The sequence below is a fragment of the Phoenix dactylifera genome, chromosome 3 (assembly GCF_009389715.1).
Source record: "Phoenix dactylifera cultivar Barhee BC4 chromosome 3, palm_55x_up_171113_PBpolish2nd_filt_p, whole genome shotgun sequence".
Taxonomy (NCBI): domain Eukaryota; kingdom Viridiplantae; phylum Streptophyta; class Magnoliopsida; order Arecales; family Arecaceae; genus Phoenix; species Phoenix dactylifera.
In genome coordinates this window covers 23,104,641-23,122,418 of record NC_052394.1, presented here as the reverse complement: position 1 = coordinate 23,122,418, position 17,778 = coordinate 23,104,641, and the positions used below count along the sequence as shown (strand labels likewise).

The window sequence follows — 17,778 nt, the reverse complement described above, 5'->3', positions numbered from 1 at the left end:
CATCAGGATTCGTGTACTGCAGTGGGACTGCACTGGCTTTCTTTTTTTCGTCTCCAAATTCCCTTCTTGTCTTGCTAGACAAATCAAAGCCATCCATGTTCTTGAATTCAATTTTCAGGCGGCACAAGATGGAGTAGTTGGGAGGGTGTTACAGGTCGGTATACCTGTAAAACATGTGTAGTCAGGGAACTTTACTGTTGTGAAATTGTTGGAGGAATGGAAAACGAGTGCATGCAGTGATTTTGATAAAATCTTTTCTCAGTATGCTTTATGTTTAAAAATTGTGAAAACGTATTTATAATAGATCTCATGATTGAATAATGGGAAACCTGCCGTATACTTGTGGTCTTGTCAAAAGGGTTTGGAAGCTACGTGCATGAAAAGTTTTTAGAGGATGGTACGCACGCTCTATCAGAGTACTATTGTTTCAGGGAGCAATATATTGAAGAAATGGAAATTTTCTGTTCCATCTGGGAGATGATTTTTCTTGCTTATGAATCAAAAATTTTATTATGATTATACTCTCCAATGTGGTTTAAGTATTCCATCAAGTGCAAGTGCAAACTTAGTTTCTGTTTCAGGCTCGCCCTCGATCCATACAGGGCACGCTCTCAAATTTATATTCCTATTATATGCCAAGTTACGTATTACCGGAGCTATTTCGGAATCAAAACCCATTGTATATCGCAGGAGGGCCTAAAGTAGTTTTCATTTCATAGAGAGTCTAGACTTTACTCAAATATTCCTTCTGGTGCACATATATTTTCTTCTCAAACTAAAGAAATGTTAGCTAGAATAAAACAAGAAAAGAAATATTAGCATAATTTTAGAAATCATATCACAACCTCCATCACTCATAATATTTTTTTTTATTAGCGTGATTCTCTATCAACATATGTTATTTTTTTTTATTAGCATGATCTTGTTACAGTTATTTTTAGGATCACATGACAACTTATATCAGACAGTAATATTTTTTATTATTAGTATGATTCTATATCATCCTATATTATTTTTCTTTTATAGAGTCGATTCACGAGTATATATAAATTCTGAGATGTACCGAATATAATAGAATGTAGAAATAAAATTCTTTCTTTCTTGCTTTCTCTTGTTTTCCTCTTCTTCAAATATTTTAACAAGAAGGAAAGAAAAAGAGTTGCAATACAGTAATTGTAATGACACTTTTGTAGCGTTGTAATGCAAAGTTGTAATACAACGTCTATAATATCATGCATCTAGTTGCTTCAGCACAGGGATAGCATGTGATATGAAATTACACATTCCAGTCCATAAACGCCATGGTCCTATCCTCCTACTTTTCGTGTTCTGGGATTATTCTATCTCCCACACTTTATATGGCAAGAGATCAAAATTTGCTGTGGACGTTTGAAGGGGGATTGAGGCATTACAAAACCATTGTTAAACAAGTGGATACATATTCCAAGTAGGAATAGATCAGGGAGATCTCTTGGCTATGGTGGGAACAGACCATGCGGGGTCTGAGGGAGGCTTTTAATTGCATTCAATTTTGACAGAACAGGATTCTGTCAGAAATGGATGGAAAAGAGCTGGAATGGAGGACGCCCGGTTTCTTGATAAATTGTCATCTGATGTTTAGTCCGTAATGACTAAAAGTTTAATTTTCATACCATGCTTTAAACGGCCATTTAATATATAGTCCAGGTGTAAAATGGTAGCAGGAGTCTTTCTGAAGATCACCTTCAGAAATTATTATTTATACTTTCATGCATAACATAAGGATGAGTTTAACTATAAAGGTAAGGTACCTAAAGGTCATTGGTGAACAACCTACGTAGAATAAGGCTATATATATTTGACCTTTCTCAAATCTTGCAATGCCAGGACCATCTTTTTACCTCCGTATACAATATAGATACAAATAAAACGAGGAGCATGAAATAAAAAGGATCCACTGGATTTATTTCCATCTCTTAACTTTTAACTTGAAACAATAGACAATAGCTCGAAGATTGTTTGTTCCTTCTGTATGTATGCATTACTCGACACCCGAGGAGGCGACACCTTCTTCGTTCTCCTTTCATATACCATTGACCAATTTCATGATACAAGCGGACGTATAGTCTCTCAAGTTAGAACCGATTAAACAGTACAGTTTCATGCTGTGCAGAAAATAATTAAATCGAGCTGAACTTTATTGGAAAACACGAAAAAGATATTACAGAAAGACAGCAAACATCAAGATGGCACTTGCAGAAGGTGCCACGTGCGTTTCACAAGTTATTTCTCCAGCCTAATTGCCAAAAACAACACACCCAAACGAAGCCCCTTTTTACGGCCCGATATTTTCGCAAAACCAAAAGTGAGGAGATTAAGAAAAACAGCCTAACAAAAACCCCAAATTAAACGGAAAGTGTCGGGTTCAAATCCAGCGGTCAATGTCAGCACTTCGGAAGATCGGACGGCGGTGGTGGCAGCTTCTGTCCGGGGAGTGCCCCGTCGTTGACGACCCACGCCATCACCAGTCCCCAGCTCAGGTGCACGTCGAAGTGGCAGTGCATGAGCCACACACCTGTCATTCACGCAAATGTCAACGGTGAGTCGTGAATTCTAAGTCAACCTTTTATCGTCTTAATGGGTTTGACAAGAAGCCCAAAGCGATTCAATGGGCCACTTAGGAACGAACGCACCATTTTCCTTCAAAAATTATCAATAGACCATAGGCCTACCTGGGTTATCAGCCCGGAATCGGATGGCAATCCATCCGCCGGACGGCACTCCGGCAGTGTTCCTCTCGACCGGGTCCACAAGATTGAACCGGGCTGGATCGTTGACGGGGTCGTAGTTACCGGAGCCTTGGCCGACGATGAAGAAGTTGTAGCCATGGAGGTGCAATGGGTGGCTCTCCGCACCTTGAATGCTGGTGTCCTGCATGACTAGCTCCACGTTCGTGTTGAAGGGAAGCACCACCGCCCTGGTCCCGTTTCTCACAAAGGTGTTGTTCGGTGGAGTCCCGGTGTAGTTGAATGGGAACGGAGGGTTGTGGGGGAAGTCGCTCGTGTAGACCCCGTTGGACCGCGCCAGGTAATGGGCCTGGAGGAGAGCCATGGATGGGAAAACAAACGACACGTTGTTGATGGATGCAGCGAACTTGGTCCCATTGGGCCCCTGGCATGTCTGGTTCTTGGGGCACGGTCTCGTGCCGAGCCCGACGGTGAAGTAGAAACGCCGGTCCACGGTTCGGGGCACATTGGCCGGAAACTGCGTGCTCGCCAGGCTGCGCAACTTGGTGCTGAAGTTTGCAGCAGCGGCAGTGTCGTTGATAGCTGGGAGGGTTGGTTTGAGGAGCGGGAGCTTTTTGATGGAGCTGGACGAAGTGCACGAGTACTCGAGGAGGCCAGCGACGGTGGTGTTGTCGATGGTGCCGAGACCGGTGTTGTAGGTCCTGGCAGCCATGAAGAAGGTGGCATTTGGTGAGGCAGGCTTGGCGCGGAGGAGAACATTGGTGGTTTCGCCTGGCCCGATGAGGATGGTGTCCGTGTCGAAGGGCTTCACGTAGCTGGCGTCGGTCTCGACGACGGTCATGGAGTGGTTGGCAATGCTGAAGTAGAGGTCGTCGTTGAGTGCAGCGTTGATCAGCCGGAGGAGGTACGTCTTTCCGGGCTTCACCTTCAGCTTGAACGTATCTATCAAAATCATAAAAAGCCAAATGCTATCACATGACTGCCGGTCTCGCTAGATGAACCAGACCACCCAAAGTCCTGGTCTCTCTAGAGCACTACCTTTGGCGGAGCAATTGTACAGAGGACCAGGCAGACCATTAATTGTGTGAGCTTCGGAGACATTTGGGCCTGCACCGGTCTGAAGGGCCTGGGAAATGATAGCCTCAGGGTCTTCGTTAAACCATTCACCTGCGATCTCCAAGAGTTACACACATTTTCCTGTTAATTACTTGTTAAAAAAATTGCAAAAAGATGAGAACATTGCTTCACAAACAAATCGAATGAACAGGATATGATCGTTGTCGTCACCGAGGAGCATGGGAACTTCTTTGTGGGGTTTGGGGAAGGGGTAAGAGGCGCCACGCTTGGGGAGGATGATGAAGGGTCCGTAGACCGTGGCCCTCAGCCAGGAGTGGTGAGCGTGCCACCAGAGCGTGCCTCTCTGCCCTGTTATTGTGAAGTCGTAGACGTAGCTTTGGCCCGTCTGGATGGGGCACTGGGTTATGTATGCTGGGCCGTCGGCCCACTGACTTTGAAGCTGCCGGATGCCATGCCTGCCCAACCATAATCATTTGTTCGTTAGCCCAATCAAAGCCCAGACGAAGGTATAAAGAACTCGCTGTCCATCTCAACTCGTGCAGACTTATACGCAATTCATACCAGTGGATGGTGATATTGTTCTGAATATGGTTGACCACCTTCACAACGACCCGATCGCCTTCTCTTACAACAATCTTAGGCCCCGGGAACTGCCCGTTCACCGTCACCGCGCTCCGTGTGTGGCACAATCGCGTCAGGTTCTGCAACCTTATCTGCAAGACCAAATCGTGGGTAAATAAAACACTGAATCATGCTTGCTCTATTAGCTTAGCTTAGCTATAGCTAACCAATCTCCAGTTGGAACTAGCTACATTACGTACATCGAACTTGTAGTGCCTAGTGATGCCTGCTGAAAGCTCCGGCAACACTAGGAAAATGCTCAGGGCGAGAAGAAAAGTTCCCATGGAGAATGTTGGAGGAGGAAAAGCGAAACCCATCCTCGCTGCTTGGTAGTGGATAGATTGGTGGGCATGCGAGTTGTGTTCTCTCAAATTTCGGACAGTGCGTATGAATGCCGGGGGTTCAAATATATAGGAGATATATTAGGTGAGATAAGTTGAAGATTGAATATTTAACAGTGCACCCTGGCGTCCCATTTCCTCAAACACGGCCATTGGCCGGGTGGCCCCCGCGTCGGGTCAAGCTGAACTTTAGAGTGCTCGCAAAGAAAAAAAGCTTTTGACGTGCTTGAGATTACCAAACCACCCTTCACCAGTCCGCTGCAAACGCACGAGTCCGGAGCCTCTCTAGTTCATGACAAGGGTTGGAAGGGTCGAGCTGAACGACCAACCATACGTGTATGAATAATGGCGTCAGTCAAAAGACAAGGACAAGGACAAGGACATATAATGCAGGTCAGCTCTACGGCCCGTTCCTCCTCTATTCGTTCATCTGATACTATTCGATGCATGAATGGTGTTTCTTTAATTCCAAGGAACCGAGGGAGTAAGGTTCTCCCCCCAAGTATTACTACTAAAATATAATAGGACATGCACAACGTAGGAGATTGTTATAGTTTGAGGAGGAGCCTCGGGACGCTCATTTGCCTAACTCGATGCATGCATAAATGGTGTTGGATGATTGAATACTAGTCCCTTCAGTTGTAACATTACAAGAACAGATCTCAAACTTATATTTTAGTAATTCTACGGTGCAGTAAAAGGGTCTTTTTGTAAACTTTCGAATAGCCTTCTGCTTTGGGATTGTATGTTGGAAGAAGGGTTCGGTTGTATACAGTGAAACGTCGACGACTTCCAGATGGAGTTTGGATCTCCCTTTAGGCCTTTCCTTAGTCTTAGGCACCAAGGGAGCTCTCTCCCAACCTTGAAAATTATGAGAAACAATATAATGGTAACAACCCCGGCGTCCAATCATTAGAACAAAGACCTACTTGCTAGTATTATAGTACCCCTCATTTCTTAGTTATAAGTTCCTCTATTTTAATATATTCGAGTGGCTCCGGAGGAAGGGATTTTGCTGTGATAAGAGTTCATTTGATAGAAACCTTCCAACTATCTCGCGGCTTACGTCAGTTTGAACGATGATAAGGATGTCCGATCTGATCCACGATCTAAAGGAGATCGGCTTTAAGCTGACCCGTTGATGGGGTGGGTGAGGTCATTTGGCGCCAAGTCAATTTGTTTGTCCCATCGAAACCTTGTTCTTCCAACTTCCTTACCTCACTAGTCACTATCATATCGTATGTTCTGCCTCAGAGTCACCCAATCATGCATGCTCCTTATAAACTAAGTTTAATTTTAGTCAAACATAAACCGGAATAGCCTTTTTCAAGTAAATTTTGCTTTTCCAGCTAAAAGCTATTAAGTAGGGGACAAGTTGCATCAAAGAACAGTATTTTAGTTTCGATTTCTGTAGGATAACCATGCAATTTCATATCCTGATTTTTGAAACAGTTAATCATCCTTTCGTATCAAAATTATTGAGAGCTTTTAGGTTATGCGTAGATGGAGAGAGTAGCTATCTATTAATAGCTAATGATTAGTGGGTGGCTCCTAAATTTAGAATTTGTTTGGATGATTGGGTTGAAAATCCTACAGTATTCGTGAGTTGGGCCAGTATAACCAGCAAAATCATAATATTTGTTAGGCTTATGTTCATAAATACCAAGAAGTAGCTTTGGAGTGGGTTGACCTGAATCTCATAGGAAGAAAAAAAATCTCATCAGGTATTTATGGCATTGCGTAGCAGATGTTTTTTTCTCCCTATAGGATTCATGCCAATCCACTCTAGTGCTATTCATAGGTATTTATTATTATAAGCCAAGCCAAGCCTGTGATCTTATAATTTTGCTAATTGGACGGGTCTAATCTATGAATTCTATAGAATTTTCAGCCCAAACATCCAAATATATCTTTAAGAAAAATTATATCTTGCATCACGTGGCGTTGCACTACGCCAATCACACAACTCGTTCCTGTAGGCTCCACTCATCATTCGCTTCTATCTAGGGGGGCAATCGGATCAAAATGGGTCAGATACAGCTTGGGTTGGATGCAGATCAGATCAAAAATTTATCAACCTAAATCCGACCTATTATTAAATAAGTCAAAATTTTAAATTTAAATCCAACCTGTTTATTAAACATGTAACCCGACCCAACCTATATATTCAATAGGTTAAACAGGTTAGACAGATTTTTAACTAGTTAAATAGATTTAAAAAGACTAAGTGGGTCGGGTTAAATAAGTTAAGCATGTTTCAAATAGGTTAAATAGGTTTTAAACAGATTTTAAATAGGTTAACCGGGCCGGGTTATGACCCGACTCAATTATTAAACGGGTCAAAATAGGTTTAAATGGGTCAAATGTTTATACCTAAACCCAATCTATTTAATAAATAGGTTTAGACGGGTTGACACATTTACGATCCAAACCCATTTATGTCAACTTCAAACCTGCTTAAAGCCGATTGTACGCAGGTCGGGTTGATAGGTCGAATCATAAATTGCCACTCCTATTTTTATTGGATTGCCGCTCCTTGTACCTCATCTCAGTCTATTCCTATAATGCATTGCTGATGTGGTGTGCATGGTGCAAGATATATATATATTTCTCCACAAGTGGGCCTAAGCATTGTGGGAGCCTTAGAGAGAGAGATATGAGCCACCTTGTGGAATCTCTTCTGCTAATTTTTTGGAATAAATAATTACAATCCAACGACAATTCCACTGTCCAGAAATAAAAAATTGGAATTGTTGATCAGGTTGGCCACCACCGTGTCCTCCATTCCTTTGCCTTCCTCCACTCCTAAGAAATGCAACATCCTTTGTTCACAAGCCATCAAAAGATTTCCCCGGCGGTCAAATAGATTTTGATTCTTCGACTGGCCCATTTCTCTCGATATACGTTTTCCGATCTTTTTTGTGAAAAACACTGTACAGCCTTTCTAATAAAATGCACCATGGTAATTCGACTATTGTTCGGTGAGGAAAGAGAGGAGGAAGAAAGAAAGAAAAAAAAAAAGAGTGCACCAACTAATGATGAGTGTACGTCGAGGTTGTTTTTTCTCTCTTTCATTAATCTGCTTGAGTTATTCCTGTTTTCCTTATAACAGTTTCTCCGATCTTTGTATTTTGTTTCTCTGTTTTCTCCCATTTAATGGCTTCCCCGTTTCATTAGTTTACTTGAGTCGTACTTTTTTTTCTTTCTTGCAACTGTTTCATGACATACTAAATATATTAATTAATTATTTATATTAAAAATTGACGAAAAATACATTATAGAAAAATTATAAAAAATAAGTTTTTTAATATTTTTTAACAACTTTTGATACTACAATCGCAAAATATTACAAATAATGCATTATGTATTTGGATCACTATCACCTTATTTCATTCAAATTCATTAAACAATGATAGCTATGTTAGAGACAAATAGCACGAGATGAAATTATCATGCTTTCAGCAAAAAAAAAAAAAAAAAACGTATACCATGCTATAATATAACTGAAAAACAAGCCTCAAAAGAAAATATCAATATCTTGGAGATAAAAGCAATAAAAGTTATAAGAGAAACACACACATATATATATTAATGATGTATTCATTTAATGTCTCAACGTAGTCTGCAGAAGAATCAAAACTTAACATCCAAATGCTCTAATTCCGTTTTATAATAAATGAATACTATTTAGTAGCATATAACATGTAAAATATACATAACATTATGAAAGAGAACTAAAACATATAGATCCAAAATATATTTGGATAAACCATGACACATACAAAAAGTGTAATAGAGTCAACTTAGTGTCAAAATATAAAAAATAATAATGCATAACAATAAATATTAGAATTTTTGGCGTACATGTCTTACTAAATATTAAAATTTATATTAATATTCTTCTAAAATTGATATTTTCATGTATACCCTAACTCTTTTCTTCTTTCAAAAAATCAAAACTCAAAGGAAAAATGATTTGAGGTATCCAACGTAAGGATGACCTTCTACCGAACATAGGTTCGGAAATGATTAATGTTGTTCTTCCATCTATAAGTATAGCAATAGTTAAAAAGTTTCATTATTGCAATATATTATGTGCTTTTGAGAGATTCTAATCATTTTCTATATTTCGATCCATGCCCTCACATACGGATCTATAATAATAAATATTAAAGCTAGTTTTTGATTAAATTAGATATAATAGTTGTTATAAATGAAGAAGAATAAAGTAGAACAATCTTATGACTAGTGAAAGAACTCTTGCAACTCTCTTTGTTATCTAATCGTTGGATATATCTTTTTGTTCTAAGCAATATTTTTATTAGGAAATTGAGTGGGTACAAGACTAGTCTAGGTGTTAAAACAACTTTAAATAGAGAAAAATAAATTTTTTGTGACTCTCCTAAATGTGTGAAATTTCATAAATATTTTTATTAATTTGTTATTTACATGTATATCCTTTCCAGCTGCCTATACCAACTAGATCCGCAACGACTAATCAGAAGAGAAAGGAAGGCTCTGTTTGTCGAGTCAGCAAGGTTGAGAGAGAGAGAGAGAGAGAGAGAGAGAGAGAGAGAGAGAGAGGCTTTCCCAGTTTGCCCTTTGATGTTGCTACCCTTTAGGGAACTGGCCCGCCACCAAGCTCCGGCCATTAGGTAGGTCTACATGGTCATGAGAGATAGAGTAGGGGAGGCTCCAATCCTCTAGTCAACAAGGTGGTCAGAGAGAGAGAGAGAGACAGAGAGAGAGCAAGGGAGGATGTGGCCATCGGATCAGCAAGGTTGACAAAGAGAGGGAGACAGAGAGAGAGATCATGGAAGGCCGGGGAGCTAGCCTTTGTCAGTTTACCCTTTGATATTGCTACCTTTTAGCGGTTTAGCCTACCACTAAGCTCCAGTTGTTCGATGAGGGAGAGGGACAGTGTCTCGTCGCCTCTCACCACCCATCCACTAGGATCCAACGAGGGAGCTAGGGGGACGATGAGAGAGAGTTAGAGGCAGAAGACAAGAGAAGAGAGAATGCCGGAATGGTAGCTGCTGGCTAACAGTCACCATCCTTCAGTCAAGTTAGTGTCGAAGTGGAAGGTCGAGTATGAGGAGAGGGCTTGATTTGATCGAATCCCTATCCTAAATCTGTTTCACCTGGAATCAGCGAGTTTGGCTTGAACCCAGAGTAGTTCGAACGAGCCAAGGATTAAAAAGCTTTGTAAAACTAGAACAATTTTTCTCCCGGTCCAGTTTTAGAGAAGAAATCCGGACTTCATCGCACACTGGTTGATGGCCCAACTAGTTCAACCAGCCGGTTGCAAAATTCCTTTTGTTCACCTTTGCCATCAAGCTACAGTTAACTTGTGTGCTTAGTCAAGTATCCAATGGCTGCCTGTTGGGTTCGCGCTTAATTCGTCCAATAACAGCTCGGGTTCACATTCGGAAAAACAACTCGCTTTGGTTGACCTGTGTCTTGACCTCTGATTCCTTTTTTGATTGTGCAACGACTCTTTCATGGCACGCTCGCGGCTGGCTCCACAGAGACCTCCAAAGCTCATCTTGGACGGTTTGCAAAGATACAGTCCCAAATTTATGTGACGTTTGATATTTAGACTAACACTAACCGTGTAGTGCAATGTCAATACCCTGCATGTAACCCCATGGTGTATTACTTCTTTTTCTTCTTGTCCCTTTCCAAAACAACGAAGCAATTAGGTCCCAACATCTCTAGTTGTTTAACCCCATAAATACATCATCTTTTCCAACAAAGTCGCCTCCAAAGGGGAGACACACACTTTAAATCACATCTGTCCATAAATAATTTGTAAGCAATTTAGTTACAAGCATTTAATCTTCCATAGCCATAGACTTCCGTTGCTAGAGTAATCCATTGAGAAAAGATAAAACGGCAACAGATAATATCGTATCATAAAATAGCACAATGCCAAATGTCCAGGGAACACGTTTCCTTTATCCTCTATCGAGAATTCAATATAGTCTATTGACCACCTGAAGAGGTTCGCATATGCTATTAATAACATAGCTAACAAACCTTTCCCGAAAACATCGTACGGTTAGCAAGCTTTAATAAACACTAATCTTTCATTAAACAAAAGAACTTTAATAAACAGTAATTGCAGAGTTCCCGCTTTCCCGCCGCCGGAAAAGTTTCAGCATCTCTCCGGCGGAAACGCAAGATTGCAAACAAATCCCAGTGGATAAATAACAATAGATCGCAATGGAACCCGAATGCTGGATACCGCTTAAAATCCAAGCTCTAACACCAAAAGCCCTGTTTCATCATCTCAGATCCAGATCCAAAGGCAAATCCACCATCAAATATTCGCACGCAGATGAAAAATCCAATCTTAATCCAAAGAAGGGAGTGAGAAGAAATAACCAATATAGCGTCATGATCATCACTAGTATTACAAAAAGGTTTGATTTGACTTGCTTGCAGGTGCGAATAGACGCAGAGAGAAGAAAGAAGGAGTAAAGCTAAAATCCCTGATCTTAGAATAAGGGTACAGCAGAAATATATACAAGAAAGCTAACGTTTCTCTCGGCGCGAGCGCTCATTCTCCGATCCCAGATACCAGCATCAAGCGCAAGACGTCTCCCTCCGGGGCGCGAGGGCGAAGAACGCTTCCAGATCCGGCGGGTGGAAGTAGCCGTTCTTGGGCGGAGCCCTCCTCTTCCCGTAGGCCCCCGCCGGCGACTTCTTCTTCGGCGGCGGCGGGCACGGCAGCACCGCCGGGATCCGGCACTCCATCCTCTTCGGCGTCTCCCACCCCTCCATCCCCCTCTCCCTCTCCCTCTCCATCTCCATCTCTCCAAGCCAAAGCGGGAAAGTTTCGAATGAGGTATGGGAGGGAATGGGACGGGCTTACAAGGCTCCCTATAAAGAGGTCTTTATGGGGGGGGGGGGGGGGAGGGGGGAGAGCTCCGAACGGAGGGCTGTGGCGTGCTCGCGAAGCCGCTGGGGGGCCATCGTGCGGTCAGAAGCCAGCTGGGGGTTCGGCGGCCCGGTGGGCTCTGACACGTGGCGATCCGCGTGGCCGCGTTTTGGCGGTTCGAATTGAGGGCGGACGCGGGAATTGAGTCGGTGAGAGGGCGGGAAAAAGTAAGCCCCGGCCGCAATGTTTTGGGGGTTTTATTCGAATTTTATTTTGGATACGGGAGGAAGCGGAGAGGAACACGTGTACGGCGGGGAGTAGAGGCGACGGTAATCTGGGGTGGGACCCAGGTTTTGCACCGTATTCGTTTCGTTGGCACGTGCGAGTCAGCTGAGATGGGGGATTTAATGATCGGGCCTTGGATACCTCTCGATGCGGACTTCGGCCTCGCAGAGAGTGATTTGGACGACATGAAAGCAGAGCCGTCGGATTGGTGCAGCCACTGTGGATGGCCATTGGAGGTGCGTGTCAGGTCTGTGCGAGGCAGCAGCAGGGCCAGCGACTCTGCCGTCACAGCGAATCGTGGTCCGGAATTATTCCATGTGGGACCGGTTGGGAACGATACCAATTCCCCTAAATTCACAAAAAATCCAAGGCAAGTCGAGAATCGCGACCGTGGATTGTTATACTTGACCACACTAAGTAGGCGTAGGACCCTTTTTAAGACGTCACTCATGTATCAGCTACAGTTCAGAGAGCTACCACTAGCGGCACATATTGGGAATATGGCTGAATCAGACTCATCTCCGGACGCCATGCACCGTTTTATTATCAAATTTGAGGTCCAACTTTTAGATTCAAGTGCATTACAGCTGTAAAGAGTTATTTCTTGTTGTCATCAACTGCGAAGAAGAAAGCATGTGCTTGCATGAGAAATGTGTGGTCCAGGGAACCTATGTCTTGTTTCCCGTAAGTTAAAAAAACAAAAAATTAAAACATGGTGTCATGCTTATCAGTTATCACAATTAAAAGAAAGGCATCTACTACGTCATCCATGATGTCACAAGCTAGGTGACAACAGTGCAAATGATACGGCGGCTGCAAACCGCGTCTTTTGCAGGCCCCTCGGATCTCGGCGAAGACACGTCCGATCACGTGGCAGCCGCGGCTATGCCATTGCCGATTTACCGTTGCTTACACCAGCGTCAACCCCGGTCTCTACGCACTCCCCCTTTACGTACCCTTCCTCTGCGCTTATTATGCTCGCAGAAATGCCTCATCGTTGGTGTATCCCCGTTCGCGAGAAAATGTTTCTGAAGCGGGTGCCTTTCATCGGAGCATCTGTTCTCATTTGGGTTGCAAAATGCATCTTACAAGCATTCTATAATTTTCTTCCTCTGTCTTCAGGGATTGCGTTTGCCTTCTTTTACTGTCATTAATCCATTCTGGACCTGACTCTGTATGTGCGAAATGGAACAGCATGCTTGGTGATCTGATTTACGGCTTTGAGTCTCCCTTCCACAAATGGTAGATGCAACCGAGGTGGCCCTTTTTTATGTTCCCGAGTCCTGGATCAGAAGCAATGTATTTGAATTATGGCAGGTTGACGTGCTGAGTTTGGTTGGTTTCCTCATTGCCCTTGTGGGAGCCTGCTGCATGGTGGATTTTGCTCTACCTCTCGGTCTATCCAAGCTATCTGTTCGGTAAACCTGTACAAGCCTTGTTTTTTGCCATCCGCCACGGCATGGAAAGATCCTTCACAACCAAGAGACGTATGTTTTGGGTTTGAGTGCCATGGACCATTTTCCACCTACTAGTTAGGGAGATATCGGTCTTTTTGCTAAAAAGAGCAAGGGATCTTGCTTCTTGGTCAGCAGACAACATTATGACAATTGTCTTTGGAAACCTACCTTAACTTGAAACTGAGAGAGTTGGAGAAAATGATTTTTAGAATATTTAATGAGGATGATTATTACTTCTTGTTGTTGGAATGGATGATCGTTGAAGTAACCGCTCCATTTGTCATCTCCTGGAAACAGCAACTGAACTTTTAAATGGTTCGATCTCCATTCCTAACCTTCATCAAAAGAACCTACACCCTTTATTTTTTTATTTTTTGCCTCCTACTTACCCTTGATTTCTGTTAACGTATTCAGCACTTACTTCAAAGCGCTATATATTGCTTGAAATGCATCCAAACATATCTATCTTTACCTTCTCATGTGCCCCTAAACACCTTAACATTTGCTCCTTGTTTAGTAGATGGTGTTCCTCGAAAGCACCAATTCTCTCGAGCTAAACTCAGAAGTGGCTGAATTTCTTCCTATATCTCTATTTTTTTTTTTATTTTGGTACATCGACTGCTCACACTACTCTCGCATAAGCACAACTAGCTGCATCACTAGCAATAAAGCTATACAAAGCAAAGGAAACAAAAGACAGCTGAGTTCAACAAATAAGACGACCCAATCAGCAGCCTGGTAAGTCTTCTGAAGGACATGCTTGACCTGGACCGCACGGCACTCCTGTAGTATCTGTCGTGTGTCGCCTAGGAATGGGTGCTCTGCCTCCTCCGGCCCCCCCTCTCGTAGGCGCTCAATCAACGAGGCCGAGTCCTCCTCCAGAATGATGTAGCCTGCCTCCAGAACATGTCTCGCATAGGAGAGCCCCTCCCATGCAGCCCTAAGCTCTGCTCCAAATGCTGATACCTCGAATGAACGACGTTCCCCACCGCAATCAGCTTGGAACCATGGTCTCTATTGTTGCCACCATAATTATTCTAAGAGAATCACCATGCTCAATATAGATCACTCTAGCCATTAAGGAAGAGCTGGATAGATTCTAGAAGCGAGATATGGCATATCAAAAAGCCATATTATATGCCAAATTTTTGGAAACCCTAACTTGTCCGCATCGAGCGATCCAAGCCAAATTTTATTACTTGGGCCATGAAATAGGCCTACCAATGCAAAAAAAAAAAAAAAAAAAAACCAAGAAATATTTTAATTAGGTGTATTTTTTAATCTAGGAAGAATTAGACGATGTCGCTGAAGATAAAGTCAGTATGAAAATCAAAATCCACTAAAATTTTAGCTTTTTTTATAACTATTTTCACTAGTCATATCTATTTTATAAAAATTATGTTTTCTTTAAATAAGAGGAATTCAGTCCAAATAGTACAACGACGAACATCACCTGTATAAATATAGGCTTTGTAACTCAATTTCGTTATGCATAAAAATAAAAGAAAAGAGGATCCAGACCTTATTTTCATCGGTGCTTTCTGTTTTCAGATTTTTTTTAAAAAAATAAGTTGTGCAGGTTGAAGGAATTTCTCAATTCTTCGTAATTAGATCAATAATGGATGAGTTCTGCCACAACTGGAAAAGTTTGGCCGAGGACTTTTGATGAGAAACTCAATTGATGCTTAGTTTTAAGTTTCTTCCTTGGTATGCTACGGGTGATATGATACATGAACAAATGAAAATTAGGGTGAAGGCTGGTTGATGGATAGTATGGCGGACCCAGGTTAGTCTAACAAGAACCTTGTGGGTACCAAGGATTCAAATGATCAAAGTGGCTGCCTGGTTAACCAGGAAAACAATGAGTTTTAGAGAGAGCCCTTGACGGAGGAGAAACGTCTTGTTAAAGTAGCCGGTGAGGTGGTTGATATCTACATAGAAGGTGCTTTTATGCATTTATATAGAGGATGAATGCGTTTTCCGTCCAATGGTGGCATCAACAATCTTTTGGATAGTCATTGTATTCGGATATTGATTAGACAACATGACTGTATAAGCAGAAACCTACAGTTCCTAAGCACATATTGTCAGGACTAGTTGAAGAAGATATTTTATACAGGATATGAGTGTCCGAGTGGCATAAAATTAGTTCAATGTGGATGATGAATGTGAAAGAAAATTGCACCTAGAATTGTTTTGGATAGGAAGCAAGAAATGACTGATTAGGTGCAGCAGAAGTGGCTTTCCAATAAAGTGGCGACATTGCTTTTACTTTTGGGTGGGGGTGGTGTTCGCATCTACTGTCACAAGTGGCGCGATCTTCCCTTACACCACCCTTTTAGGTTGGAAGATAAGAAATTTGGATGCCACCTAACGTACTGAAGCATATGTAGCATAATCTAAAAGCAACTTGTAGGAGTTTAATTTCATCTTTGCTTTCCAAAAAAGGAAGAGAATAAACTAGTGGCGCACATCAGTCTGGGGCAATCCATATCTAGCAGCCGGCGGCTTGCTGCCTACTTTTCTGGTGTGATGAGTCAGGGATAGTGAGATTGGGCTGAGCTTAGCAATGAAGGCCTTCGGCTATGGCGACGTTGACCAGTCTTGGGCCAAATCTTCGAGAGCCCTATAAGCACGCTTGACACAAGTCGATGACCATATATGCAAGTTCTTGCGTCTATAAATGTTTGAATGTGTTGGTACATTTTTATACTAAAATGAAAATAATTTTTTGAATAAATTTTGGGATAGTGGGGGGAATGTGAATGGTTATGTTTTTTTTTTTTTTTGAAGCTGACTAAAATGAATGTTGGAAGTTGGAGGATAAATTTTTTGGTTTGAAAGATATTGGCGTTACATGTTGAGAGACGTTGATTTATCTTTTTAGAAAAAAACCGGCTCACATCAAGATGAAGAACTTTTATATAGTTGCACATTGAGGATACAGAGATCCTTCAAATCACCTATGAGATTGCTCAATTTGTTGAGTAGTTTAACAGATCTACTTATAGACTACTATCTTTTGTTAAAAAAATTTATTGCTCTTTTGTATTTTTTTTGTAATTTTTTATAAATAGTTTCTGACTAATAAAAGCCGGGCGGCTTTGCCTCCCTCTTCATCAAATATATATACATATATACTGCAATAGCCTGATGGTATGGATCAAAAAGGTTGTCTTCAGGCAAGAAGTCGAAGGAAAGTGATGTAGGATGATAGACAAAAGAAAGGAGAAATAGAGAAGAAGGTAGACTCGAGTGATGGCTGATCTGGCACTGGTGACCGCACTAGAAAGCAAGATATTTAATTGGTGAAACGAGGGTTAAGATTTGATGCCTCATCAACTGTCTATTCCCACCAGTATCCTAGACAAGTCCATGATTAAGCTGGTGCCTATCCATGCTCTTATAATTTTGCTTTTAAATGCCATTGATCGTCTAAATTTCTAATGGTGTTATGGACTTGCAGTCTGTACATCTTTGTATTTTTGCTGAGTCAAATATTTATCTCCAGGCTGTAGTTGCTGTTTCTCCAGACATTCATGGAAGTCAGAGGTTCTAACATACCTAGTACTTTTCTTTTTTTATTTTTTATGATGATCTAAAATATCTAATACTAGCCAGATTTTTTTGCTCCAATTGCTGCTGCTGATGCTCCGTTGACATCTCGTAGCAGCCCCGATGTTCGAACACAGCCCGAAAACATCTGCCACTCTAATTCTCCAATACTAGTGCCAGTGTTCATCTATATACCATCCTCATGATTCTAATACTAGGTATAGTATTTCTATCTATACGATTCCACAATAAAACACTATAGCTATTGTTGTTCTGAATCAGTAAAATTAATTAATGCTAGTATTTATAATTTTCCTACCATTTGTTTAATACTTTTTTTCTTTGAGGAATTACCATTACTTATGATGAGCAAACAAATATACCAATATTAAGGCAAACATCGTACTTGATATCTAGTTCTCATCAAGGAAGCCCTAAGTGAGTACAAGCTGTCTGGCCTTAGGCAATTCCTTACCAGTTTGGGTGGTTCTGATATCAACAATGGCTGTCAGTTCTCTTCATTCTTAATTTCCGCTGCATAAGGCTGATCATTTTACATTGAAAAAGAATTAACAAAGAACTACGCCTATCAAGTTCGTGCTCAAGTGGAAGAATGGATTAGCGACCCTTGGGTGCCATTGTTACGTATAGGAGCAGTATATTGCTCTGCGCTCTGAAAAGCCATAACAAGTTTTGCTGATGCAACGGGTTCATGCAAAAGATCTGATCTTTCTAGTCTTTCATGCGTAGATTTCTTAATGGTTGTTCAGTGGTTGATGGATTCAACATCTTCGAAATTCTCCAATCATTTCTTGAGACAGAATTGTCTCACA

The 17,778-nt window shown here is 41.6% G+C and overlaps 1 protein-coding gene across 1 annotated transcript; it reads right to left on the bottom strand.

Moving 5' to 3' along the window:
* Positions 1-2,156: 2,156 nt before the first annotated feature.
* Positions 2,157-4,813, bottom strand: LOC103704160 (laccase-17-like). The gene is made up of 6 exons (XM_008787347.3): positions 4,625-4,813; positions 4,365-4,516; positions 4,014-4,258; positions 3,765-3,893; positions 2,712-3,668; positions 2,157-2,554 (listed from the first exon to the last, which is right to left on the bottom strand). Exons 1-6 carry the CDS (start codon positions 4,739-4,741, stop codon positions 2,424-2,426), a joined length of 1,731 nt encoding a protein of 576 aa, XP_008785569.1. The 5' UTR covers positions 4,742-4,813; the 3' UTR covers positions 2,157-2,423.
* Between the last annotated feature and the right edge of the window lie 12,965 nt (positions 4,814-17,778).